Source organism: Anolis carolinensis, chromosome 3 (genome assembly GCF_035594765.1).
Source record: "Anolis carolinensis isolate JA03-04 chromosome 3, rAnoCar3.1.pri, whole genome shotgun sequence".
In the NCBI taxonomy this organism is placed as follows: Eukaryota; Metazoa; Chordata; class Lepidosauria; order Squamata; family Dactyloidae; genus Anolis; species Anolis carolinensis.
Genome location: NC_085843.1, coordinates 222,271,249 through 222,284,105, shown reverse-complemented (window position 1 = coordinate 222,284,105; position 12,857 = coordinate 222,271,249). Strand labels below are relative to the sequence as shown.

At 38.7% G+C, this 12,857-nt stretch overlaps 1 protein-coding gene across 1 annotated transcript in view; it reads left to right on the top strand.

The window, feature by feature from the left end:
- The window catches only part of cdh23 (cadherin related 23), a 669,485-nt gene that overhangs the window by 619,896 nt on the left and 36,732 nt on the right, over positions 1–12,857 (top strand). The window contains exons 41-45 of the mRNA XM_008106631.2: positions 4,387–4,520; positions 4,784–4,993; positions 7,898–8,005; positions 9,410–9,512; positions 12,305–12,430. Coding sequence (XP_008104838.2) covers positions 4,387–4,520; positions 4,784–4,993; positions 7,898–8,005; positions 9,410–9,512; positions 12,305–12,430 — 681 coding nt within the window. The remainder of the gene's footprint in view (positions 1–4,386; positions 4,521–4,783; positions 4,994–7,897; positions 8,006–9,409; positions 9,513–12,304; positions 12,431–12,857) is intronic.

Here is a 12,857-nt window from a genome sequence, read left to right as displayed (position 1 = left end):
CATGATAGGAGGAAAAAAAAAGTGAAGGAGCCAGTACCATGTGACTATCAATAGTGTAAATGGGAGGAGAGTGGGGGGGGGGGGGGTGAGGTTTGCAAGCAACCTCACACTAAAGTGAGTTTGCTCAAGGGAAACACGTGACAGCTTAAGAGAAACTCATCACCAATGTTATATGCTGCATGTGGCATTAATAAAGCAAGTATAGGATCTTTGCAATCCAGAAAACACAGTGCAAATAAGGTGTTGTGGTTTTTCAGGTGCAAAGAGGCCCTAAGTCATGGAGGGCTCTTCCACGCTTCCCCTTTATCCTATGTTATTTGGCAGTGGGAACTCATATATTCCAAGATAGATAATCTGGGATTAGATCCTGGGATAAAGAGCAGTATGGAAGGGCCCTGAGACAACTAACATAGGTCAAAAACAAAAAGTACTTCTAATAGTACTTATAATAACATTCCTGGGATAATATCTTGTTATTGAGTTACTCCTTGAACTTTGACTCCTTGAACAAATATTCTAGTATTTGGGTCTCTTCAATAGGCTGTTAATATTTTGACATATGAAACTCAGCTAGGTTTTCCCCTATTTCAGCTCTAAGCATATTTTGCATAAGGTAGGGTAACAGGTATCTTGCATGAGACTCAAAGGTTTTAGAATGGAGGTGGTTTTTAAATGTCAAAACAGCATTTTTCTCTTAAGTTCATTCATATTAGAGGATGCTTTTGAAATCACAGTGCTAGTCAGTGCAAATACAAAGAGACAGATTATTTTTAAATGCACAGACTTGCAAGTGAGAGAGAAAGAGTATGGGAAAATAAATGTCTTAGGATATTGAATGGGAGATTTTTTAAAAGACCTTCCTGTTAAGGGGCCTCTTTCTGAGAAGTTGGAGTGTCTACACCAGGAAATCCTGTTACAAGCAGCATCCGCCATGAAAGGAAACATTGCATGTCTATCATATTTGCAGTAGTAGAAGGTGCTTGAGGTTTTGCAAGTTCACCTCACACAAAAAAGTATGTCAGATGCTCTGGAAGGGGCATGACTGTGATACTATCTTACAGTGGTGGAGAGTTCTCCTGTTTTCAAGTGAAAGGAGCGGTCCTTTTTCAAACATAGCAGTGACTTAAGTAAGGTGAGGCCTGTCTTTTAAAAGCCCATCACCACCATCTATCTCAAGCCATTTAATGTACTACAGTCCTCTAAATGAAGTCTTGTGTATAGTCATTTATATTGAAACACCTGAGTAGATAATAATATAAAATGATTAAAACTTTCCCTTGAAAATACAGTAAAATTCTGTTGGATTAACCCATTAAAATCTCAAAGGGCTCAATTTGTTAATCTGCTAAATCAAAAGAAATTGTGAAAAGAAATAAATTTTCAAAAAACAAAATCACATTGCTTGCACAGATAATGACTCCCAGGACCTGAATAAGACATTCTACAACTCAATATAAAATATAAACCTAGACCCTGCACCCTCCAGCTGCTTGGGCCTCCAACTCCAAGAAGCCCTAGCCATTTTGTTCAATGGTCATGTTGCACTAGAGCCACAAACCACAAACTGTGCAGATAATCCAATGTTAAAAAGGTAAAGGTAAAGGTTTCCCCTGACGTTAAGACCAGTCGTGACCGACTCTGAGGGTTGGTGCTCATCTCCATTTCTAGGCCGAAGAGCCGGCGTTGTCCATAGACATCTCCAGGTCATGTGGCCGTCATGTCTGCATGGAGCGACGTTACCTTCCCCTCCGGAGCAGTACCTATTGATCTACTCACATTTGCATGTTTTCGAACTGCTAGGTTGGCAGGAGCTGGGGCTAACAGCGGGCGCTCATTCCACTCCCAGGATTTGAACCTGGGACCTTTTGGTCCGCAAGTTCAGCATCTCAGCGCTTTAACACACTGTGCCACCAGGGGCCCCAATCCAATGTAAAGGTTTATTAAAACCAGAGTATAATAAAAGCTGAATATATGAAATATAAAAAAGGAATCAAAGTTCACTAGGTTATGTCCATGAGAGCCAAGAGTCCCTAAAAATCCCTTCAGAAAAAGTATCTAAGATAAATCCAGCAAAATATACAAGGACAGAGTTCATAGATCCAAGACAGGCAAAACTATGTACAGTAGTGTCTCGCTTATCCAACATAAACGGGCCGGCAGAACATTGGATAAGTGAAAACATTGGATAATAAGAAGAGATTAAGGAAAAGCCTCTTAAACATCAAATTATGTTATGATTTTACAAATTAAGCACCAAAACATCATGTTTTTCAACAAATTGACAGAAAAAGCAGTTCAATACATGATAATGTTATGTAGTAATTACTGCATTTACAAATTTAGCACCAAAACATTGCAATGTATTGAAAACATTGACTACAAAAACATTGACTACTAAAAGGCAGACTGCATTGGATAATACAGAACGTTGGATAAGCGAGACTCTATTGTAATTCCAAGGCAAGGTACATGAAACACAGACAGGCAAAACTATGCCTCGCAAAATCAAAACACAGAAACAGCTTGACACTTGATGATTACATGAATTCCACGGCTCTTCCGGAGAGATCTGTACCCGAACAGTGTTGCTCTCACAATGATTGTATCAACATGAGCCACTTTTAAAAAGCAAAAATCCCTCCCATGAGAACACTTTGTTTGCACCTGGTCTCCTTATCTCTGAGCCAGCGGAGAAGGGAGTCCTTAATTGCCGACCCTTTTGACATAGCTCTTATTTCTGTTACCTCAATAAACATTAGTCTTACCCAATTTCCTCAGACAGCACTTCTGGCAGGTTCCCATGGGAACAGCCTTCACCGTTCTCCTGGGAACCACCAGGCAAAACCAAAACATTGCTGCTGGAAGATTCCAAAATATTTCCCTCGGGACCCTCTGAAACAAGCAACAGGGTGAATCTGCTGGGCAGCAAAGGAAACCAGTGCCCCACACCGTACATCGCTCATCCTACGGGGGGAAGCATTTCCGCTCAGCTTCCCTTCACTCATCCCTTTCTTGTTAATGAGAACATGGGAAGCCTCCTTTGTTCTCTGGGCAGCATCCTAGGATGCTGAAACCACAGAGCCCTGCCAAAAGTAGCCATACGCTGTCTGATGGGCTCCGGCAGGCTCTGTCTTCCCGGTGTCCAGGAAGCATCCTAGGATCCTGACATTTTCTAATGTGATGAGGTCCTTAGGCCTGTGTTGGGGAATCCATTTTCCCTATGGTTCAACCTACATGTGTTACAGCTTTATTTTTAGCATGACCAGAAGTATTATCACATTTCCTTTACTATTGTTTGGGCCCAGGCCCAGACATTTGGTGATGTATTTGGTGGACTTGGGAATGAGGTGTGGGATTGCTTTGGTTAACTGCTGTCAAGACAGAACTCCAAGTCTCCCTGTCTTGGTAACTAAGGGCCATAGCTTTCTTTATTGCATCTGTCCATCTGTAGTGGTCTTCCTTTTCTACTACATTCTACTTTACCAAGCATTATTTTATTTTGTCCCGAGTCCAAAGTATGACAGTTCAGTTTAGTCTTTTTTTAAGCTCTAGGTAGAGTACAGATTTGATTTGCTCATGGATTCTTCTCTCTCTCTCTCTCTCTCTCTCTCTCTCTCTCTCTCTCTCTCTCTCGCCTTTTTGGACGTTCACAGTTTGCTTGCTTGCTTGTTTGTTTTGGGAAACATTTTCTTCCTTTAAATTTATTGCTACCACTGGGGGAAAATAGGTTTTCCTAGGTTTACATACATTTTTAAATCAGGAAAACAGCAAAAAAAAAAAAAGGGACAAGAGAGGAAGTTGTGGCATTTCAGTGGTATTTCTCAAAACAGTAAGAAAAAACGTTACACAGAGAAGCTAAATCAGATCAGGAACACAATCCTATCCCCTTCATGTGGATCCTGGCTCCAGTTCATATTCTTCTCCCTCTTGTGGCCATTTCTACTGTCATCCCCTTAAAGCAGAATGGCTCCCATGTCTTTTTTAGTTCAGCTTCTGGAAGAACTAAACCAAATTCTCTGCTAGTTTTTGCCATTTATTCAGCATGGAAAATGAATATTTGGCAGCATAAAAGGGGGCCAAATAAAATATAATTAAAATAATAAAACTAATGGAGAGGATATAACTGGTTCAGATTTCATACACGATCAGTACCCAGCCTAGTTTAAATTTCCAGATTTTTTAGTCAAGTACACAAGCAAGTTTCAGCTGAATTTGCCTCCCATAGGCATGCACACAAAATCTTAGGGCTAAGTTCATAATGTTGTGAAGCTGACACAACAAGAAGTAATAATATCTGCAATTTTTTGTATAGTAAACTTCCTTTCAAATCACATTACTTATTACTCCTTCTCTCCTCTTCCTCCTCTTCTCTGTCCGTCTTTCCAGGAGAATTTGTGATCTCCCCTGTTGAAGGAGAGCTACGTATTCGGAAGGATGCTGAGCTTGATCGAGAAAACATTGCTTTTTATAACCTCACCATTGCTGCCAGAGACAGGGGTGTGCCTCCTCTCAGTTCCACTGTAAGTCTTGGTTGTTTGGGGGTCAGATGGCAAAGGTGAGGTTTGAAACCTCCATGAGAGAAAATTGGTAAAGAAAATTAATCATCCAAGAGGATGCTTATGGAAAACCTGGGTAGTCTCTCTGTGAATCCATAGGGTATTATTCCTGGAGAATGAAATTGTCATGGAAGAATTCTTTGGGTGACCATTTGTTGTCATAATGGTCTCAGATTACCATAATGGTCTCCTCCTTTGCTCCTCATCTTCCCTCCTCTCTGTTTCAGGTTGTGGTGGGAGTGCGAGTCCTGGACATTAATGACAATGATCCTGTCCTTCTGAACTTACCGATGAATCTCACTCTCAGAGAAAACGCACCCATCGCCAGTGTTGTCACCCGCATCTTTGCCAGGGATGCTGACTATGGCAGGAATGCTCTTTTAACCTTCAGCATCACAGCAGGGAATATAGACAATGCTTTCTACATAAATGGCACTGTAAGTCCTCAGGCTTTCTTTTGACATACTAGGATACACACAGGATTTCTTGCATCATGACTTTTGGCACAAATACAAGCTCTGCATCAGCCTCTTTTTCTTTTCTTTTTTAACTAACTTTCTGTTTTATTTCAAGATTATCTGTTTATCCCAGATTATATGGCAATGGAGATTCATATAATCTAGTTCAAAGCAGACAACCTGAGATCAGATCTTGAGATATAAGGACAGTGTAGAAGGGGGCTCAGTCTAATAAATATAAGACAAAATTGGGAAAAGGAGAAGGAACATGATGTTTTTCCAAAAGTTGAAGGGCTTCCCTTCTGCTCTGTAGTCTCAGATTGACCAGCATTCACATTTCATATTAATTTGAATTTGAAATGATTGCAGCCACCATACATAATCTACAGTCTGTTATTATTTAGACAGACATAAGAACAATAGACAATGACATATAAGGAGTCTATACCCTAAATTCACCTAATCCTGTCTGATCTTAGAAGCTAAGCATGATCAGCCCTGGTTTGTACTTGGACAGATGGCAAGCTATTTAACCTTAGCAACTGAAAGCCAAAACCAAGGTCACAACAACATCTGTTATAGAACTCCAATATACTAATGATAATGTAGTCTGTGATCATTCAGAAGAAGACTTACAAGTCACACTCTAAACACCTTTGCAGAAGCATTGGAAAAGCTTGGCCTTTTACTGAACATCGAGAACATCAAAGTGCTCTTTCAGCAGGCCCCAGCCAACCCCTCTGCAATGCCAGTAATACAGAGTAATGGTGTAACATTAGAAAATGTTGACCATTTCTGCTATCCTGGCAACCATCTCTCCACTAAAGTCAATACTGACACTGAAATACAATACTATCTGAGCTCTGCGGATGCAACATTTTTCCGAATAAAGCCGAGAGTGTTTGAAGATCTGGACATTTATAGGGATACCAAGATGCTTGTTTATAAAGCTATAACCCTGTTATACATCTGCGAAATGTGGCCCATCTACAGACATCACACTCAACTTCTGGAATGATTCCATCAGCATTGCCTCTGAAAAATCCTGCAAATCTCTTGGGAAGACAGGTAGACAAATGTCAGCATGTTGGAAGAAGCAAAGACCACCAGCATTAAAGTAATGATCCTTCACCATCAACTTTGCTGGACTGGCCACGTTGTCTGAGTGCTTGATCACCAAGCCAACCCTGACTAGGACCACCTTCCATCTGGAAATTGATGTCCTCACTGTGGAAGAAGATGCAGTCCAAGAATAGGTCTCTACAGCCATCTACGGATCCACCTCCAAGACCCTACACTTGGAAGGCAATCATACATAGACACAAGTGATCGCCGATGATTATGTTTATGATGATTGTACTTGGATAGATGATTACCAATGAATACCGGATGCTGCAGGTTCAGGCTTATCCGAATCAAGGCCTATGGGCCGCAAGCTGACCAACACAAAATCATAAACTTACTTAAAACAGTGTGAAATTTTATTTATTTATTTGTAATTCGGTTGTGTGGTTCTAGCAACAATGGAACAGAATGGAATGTTACATCCACAAATATTATCCATAATTCATCTTATAATTGCAAACAGTTCAGGCAGAAGACCTTCTTGAATATTTTAAAAGACTCTCAGATTAGGATTATTATGCTCAGACTTTTTTTGCTCATCTGCTATCGTTACTGTTAGTGCATTTTATATCTGTCCAGTTATAATTCTTCTCCTTCCAGTGTAGGCAAGGGAAGCCAAAAGTTTGGACACCCCTACTGTAGGTGATATTTCAGAGGAAGAACCTGGAAAAATCACCTCTGAATATTCTTTGCCTAGGAAAACCCTATGAATTTCATGGGGTCATCATTAGTCAACAGGCAACATCTTCTCATAATCTATAGTAAATTGACCATAGAAGCACTCCATCCCATTTTTGCTAACAAGAAGCCTCTCGGATCCCCTCAAAAGAGTCTAATAGCAAGTGTAGCTGAGGATTTTGTCCACTGCAATATTTTACTCCTAATTTTATTAGAAGTTTGAGCTTGATTCTGTAACAAAGTCACCAGAAACCAAGAAGTTCCTTGTTTCTGGGGATCTGTTGACATTCAAAAGCAAATAATGGTTTTAAAATCTGGTTTCACTTTTTTTTTCTGCATTACCAATGCATAGATCCTCTCACATTCTGAGTGGCTTTATGCCAGCATGACTCAGTGTCTGTTGCCTATGTAAGGCTTCTTTCTAAGCCATGTCTCAAGAGTTCAGAGTTCATACCACTGTCATAGCATGCTAGCAGAAAGCCTTTGACAGGATTCATAAAGCAACAACTGTTGCCTTACCAAACAACCACCCTGATCTAGGTAGAGAAATGAACCTCTTAAAATGATACCACTCCAGACTTCCTCATTGTATAGCTATTACAGTCATTTGTCATCATGAAACTGTTGCAAGCAAAGACACATCAGTGCTTGTATAGTGAGAGAAGGAAAACTAGAGAATGTCTGCCCTTTGTTGCCATCTCTCTGTATTTTTCCTTGATGTGCTCAACCGTTTTGCTTCATTTTTACAATTACACTTTCATCTTCCTTTGTCACAGAAGAACCATCCATGGTCACCAACTGATACACACATACAAATGCCATCTTAAAGGGATTGTAGCAACCAAAATATAAGTCAATTGTTTGTATATCTCAATTTCTATCCTAAGGTAAATTTCCTGAGACAATAAACATAAGTGTTCTTATTTTATCTTACAAGAGCATGCAGAGTCATTTCTCCTGTTTCTACCACAAGCCCATGTTGCACTAGTTCCACTGCACTCTGCTTAATATAGATACCAAACAAAACAGTGCCATCTCTTCGATTCCGCATCCCTTTTCTCTCTTTTGTTTCTTAACAAGACTGGGATTATTTACGTAAACCATCCTTTGGACAGAGAGCGGGTATCAGAATATAGACTGACAGTGACAGTGAAGGACAACCCAGAAAATTCACGCAACGCGAGGCGGGTAATTATACACTCCTCTTTCTTCACTTTTTAATAGTGCAATTGATTTACTATAAGGCTTTTGTGTTATACAGTGAACCCTTGATATCCACTGGAGGTTTGGCTCCAGGACCTCCCATGGATACCAAAATCCGTGGATATTCAACTTTCATTATATATAATGGCCTAGAAAAATGCTAACCCTTAATTTATAATGGCAAAATTGTTTTTGCTTTTTGAATTTTAAAAAATATTCTCAAGCCATGGGTGGTGCAATCCATGGATGCAGAATTCATGGATTCAGAGAGTCAACTGTACTGCTTAATAAAAACGAGACACAGACCCATATGTTGCTTTCTGTATTAGAAAATCCCATAAAAAAATTTTAGGCCAAGATTAATTTTTTTCTAGCAGCTCAGTTCTTTTCTCAATTTCTCTCTTTTCAAGATAGGTGTTTCAGAATTTCTTAAACACCATGAAAATATTTGACAACACTCTCTGTATTGATCTTCTCTGCTATTACATGATATAGCAGGGATAATGTCATTCTGCAATACTACCAATATGTCTAAATAATAAATTAAAAGGGATAATTTTAAGGACAGTTATTCCAATATCAAATCTTCACGTTAGTTCTCTATAAATGGAGCAACAATTAATATTAAACTTGTTATTAAGCAGAACAGGAATTCAGTGCCATCAGTGACATGCCCATTTAAGCACTCCATGCTTGGCAAAGTTAACCATACGGACAAAGTTGTTTTCCAGTGTCATTTCCCCCCTCTGTGAGACTGATTTTTCTTTTCTTACTTCAATGGAAAACTGCTCTCATTGTTTTTTATCCTCAGAGCTTGATTGGAGGCAGGATTGTCCTCCTTTGCCACTTTTCCCTCGCTAAAAAATAAAGATTTTAAAAAATGTACCCATACTTTGCAGAAATATGAAGTTTCTTTTTAAAAAATTAAAAATCAAAAGGAGAAGTGACACTTCAGGAAGGGAGAATTACGGCACTTATGCAGAAGTACAACCACCGGATCACACACTGCTAAGGTGTTGCAGTTTCGCGATGCCAGCAACAGTATAATGAGGAGGATCACTGTGCTGATAAATTGCCGCTATTCCTGATCACGGGATAATACCACTCTGCAATAAAGTCTAAAATTATGTCAGCATCATATAAGGGAGCCTTGCTCTCTCATGGTTTTCAGAAACAGACAGATTTTGAATCTAACCCAACACCTTTTCAGCAGTTAAAAAAACAACAACAGTGCTGACAGCTATGCATTTTTTCAGCAGTCATGTTGTGAGAAGTTGTCTTTTCACAACAGATCTAAGATGATATTATTGATAAAGGTAACTGCATATTGGTTTTGTATTTGAAAAAAGGCCTTCCTACTTATGTTCCTTTTTATTCACACAACTTTAGGATTTTGAGTTGCTGGTGATTTCAATAGCAGATGAAAATGATAACCGTCCCCTCTTTACTCAGAGTTCTTACCAAGCTGAAGTGCTGGAAAATTCACCCCCAGGTAAGTGTTTCCTTCATCAAATCTCCAAGTTTGTTGAATCCCTTCGGGTGAGGAGGGCGGGATAGAAACATTGGAAATTAATTAATTAATTAATTAATTAAAATTAAAACCTCCCTTCCAGCCCCAATCCACCTGTAGTTAATAAACTACAAGTCTTTGTTGAGAAAACTGCATGTTAAGCTGATTTAGGATATTATCTTAGTCTCTAAAAGTAGTCATCTTCTCCCATTGCAATGTCACTTTGGCAAGTACTCGCCTGTTTATCATTTTCGTCAACCACTTTTCAGAAAACAGAGAAACTGTTCCAAAAACACAGATGCAAGGGAAATGGAAAATAGAATATTGCTGTGAAAGAGCAATAAAAAACCCTTTTCTGTGGCTGAATCAAGTAACAAAAACAGAGGCTATTGGGATGTCAAATACAGAGAAGGTTAAATAAGTTGTCTCAGCAAATCTAAATAGGCTAATATATCTTTTTTTTTTTTTTAAATTTTTTATTGTTGTTTTGTCATCTTATCCCACTCCCATAGGCTAATATATCAAACAACAAAAGATGCCCCTAATGAATTCATGTTAAAGATATATTATTTGGGTAATGTAGAACAAGATAAAACTAGGAAAAGTATTATTTCTCTAGAACATTAAATTTATTTTAGCAGTTAGAAGTTTTCTACTTTGCATTTGTTGATATTTTTAATGAAACAAACGAAACCTGGCATGCAGCCTTCATTTGTGGACCTCCCAAATTTGGTAGGGACTCACCTATTTCTCTCTGCAGTTCAGCTGATCGGCTTTATTGGAAGTAGAATGGGCATAGTGCTCCTTGACTTTTGAAAATTTTGTTTAGCCACCAGTAATTTTTATCACAGTGGAGACTATCAGAGACCTGAATAATGTGTGAGAGCATATGTTGAGAAGTGTGTTGGGAAAGTGCGTGTGCCTATGCAAACCCCAGGCCCTGCATCATAGATCCTTGGTGACAAACCCTGTTGTGTTGTTGAACACATTACTCTTATTTTTCTATGGCTCCTGAAGTGTGTGAAATCTCTTCTTCTGTCTGAAAAGTTCAGAATCGTTTTATGAGTTTTGTGCAATTGACATTTTTTATTTTTATGAATCTATCTGTGAAATGTAGGGTGTAGTTTTTTCTAATTCCCTTGCTCAAATGAATAAAATAAAAAATGACATGACAATGATCTTGAGCTCTATTTGTTGATAATAGGAAAGTACGATATAACCCAGTGGTTCCCAACCTTTGGGTCTCTAGGTGTTTTGGACGTCAACTCCCAGAAATCGCAGCCAGCTTACTAGCTGTTAGGAACTGTGGGAACTGAAGTCCAAAGCACCTGGAGGCCCAAAGGTTGGGAACCACGGATATAAACAATCCTGCAGTCATTTTTTAAATTCTCTATATCATGGCTTAGAGGAGGTTCTGGAGTAGCTATGGTCTTTCTTTCACTTTCACAACACATGTGGAATGGGATACTTCCCAGTTTGAACTCATTTGTACAATGACTGAACAAAGAAATTGTCATTTGAATAAGACCACCATGTTGAGGTTGTAAAACATGGTTTGACCCCATTTTGTTACCCTGACTTGAAGGAATTGCTCAAAATGTGTACACATGTTGTTTGGACATGATATCTGTACTCTGGTTAAGATAGCATTCCATGAAGCTGAGTGTATAAGGAAAGAGAGAAGGATAGATCATGAAGGCAAATAGGTTATTCCTTATCCTACTTCTCAAATCTAATATTTCATTGCCTAGATAAGGTGGATATCTCACTGTATCATATTAAGATGAGGTTCTCTCCCCACTCCCAACTTGGGTCATGAGTACCCCGTCAGTCTGAATACATCAATTTAATAATTTCATATACACACATTTCAATATGAGTGAAATTACATATGACCTTAATTGGAAAGGTAATTCTTTTTTAATTCCAAATTAAAAAGGTGTAGCATAAGCCTAAATAAATACTCTAAAGGTACCAGATCGCATCTGATCTTGTAAGCTAAGCAGAGTCAGCCAATGTATACCAGGTAGACTATAGTCTATATTTCATTGAAAGAAACTATCAAAAGTACCTCTGAGTATCTCTTGCCTAAGAAAATCCTATAACATTCATAGGGTTGTCTTGTGTCAGAAGGCAACTTGAGGGCAAATTCATACAAGATCGGCTTTAAGCAAAGTGGCTAATAAATACTTGTTTGCCTGTAAATTATCTAAGAAGAGGGCAAAGGGGTCACATTCTCTCTCATGTGTTTGAACAAAACAAAACTGTTTGGATGCAGAAAGTGTATATTAGGGTCAGCCCTGTTTAGTGATTGGATGAGAGATCACCAAGTAAGCTACATTCCAGAGGAGGAAACTGGCAAAATTCCTTGCCTAAGAAAACTCTATGAAATGTATGGGATTGCCATAAATCAACAGACAACTTGAAGGCACATGTACATATACACAAGGTGTAGGCTGTCCTTTTCTGGCCCCTTCATTAGAATGTGTAATTTCAAGCACTAGCTAAGAAAGTGACATTTCATGTAAATGCCCTTTCATTCTGAATATGGTTGATGAATATGTGTGTTTTGTTTTAGCAGGGTTGTAAGGCTTCTTCCAGGGAACGTCTTGATTCAGTCTGCCAAGGTTACACAAGATATCATGCCTCATAGGCCTTCACTTTGTTTCATGTCTTCATTCTTCATTGTTGACCATGGGGAATGGGGGTGGGAAGGAAGGGAAGGAAATCTATTGATGTTACTCTTGTTAAAGAAACCTCTATGCTTCATTCAGGTACTCGCATCACAGTTCTTAATGGGCCAATTCTAGCTTTGGACAACGACCAAGGTGTTAATGCAGTGGTGACATACCAGCTCCTTGGAGCAGCAGTGGATCTCTTCTCCATTAACAATGAAACAGGTATGAAAGCCAATCTGAGCTCAGATTAATTAGGCATGGAATCTTTTTTTCTTTTTTTTTCTTTTTTTGGATAGCAGTGGGAAGAGAGCAGTCTGGAAGCAGTGGAAACAAAAAACTATTGAGATTTTGAAACACAATGTAAATCAAAAATAGGGGTGAAAAGAGTATTACACAGTCCAACCAAAATTATTGGTGCCTTGATTTTTAGGCCTGTTACTGGGGTTCCTTGGGGTGCTGATTCAGAAAAAAAAATGATGGGCTGTATCTGCTCTAGTTTCTTAGATACATTTGAATTTATACAATTTAAAGTTAAATTTTGATTTTTGCTATGAAGTACATAGATTTTCATGAAGTACACTTTTATTTTCATTTTTAATATGTTACTTCCATGCTTAAAAGATATTAAACACTACATTAAAATATTCTG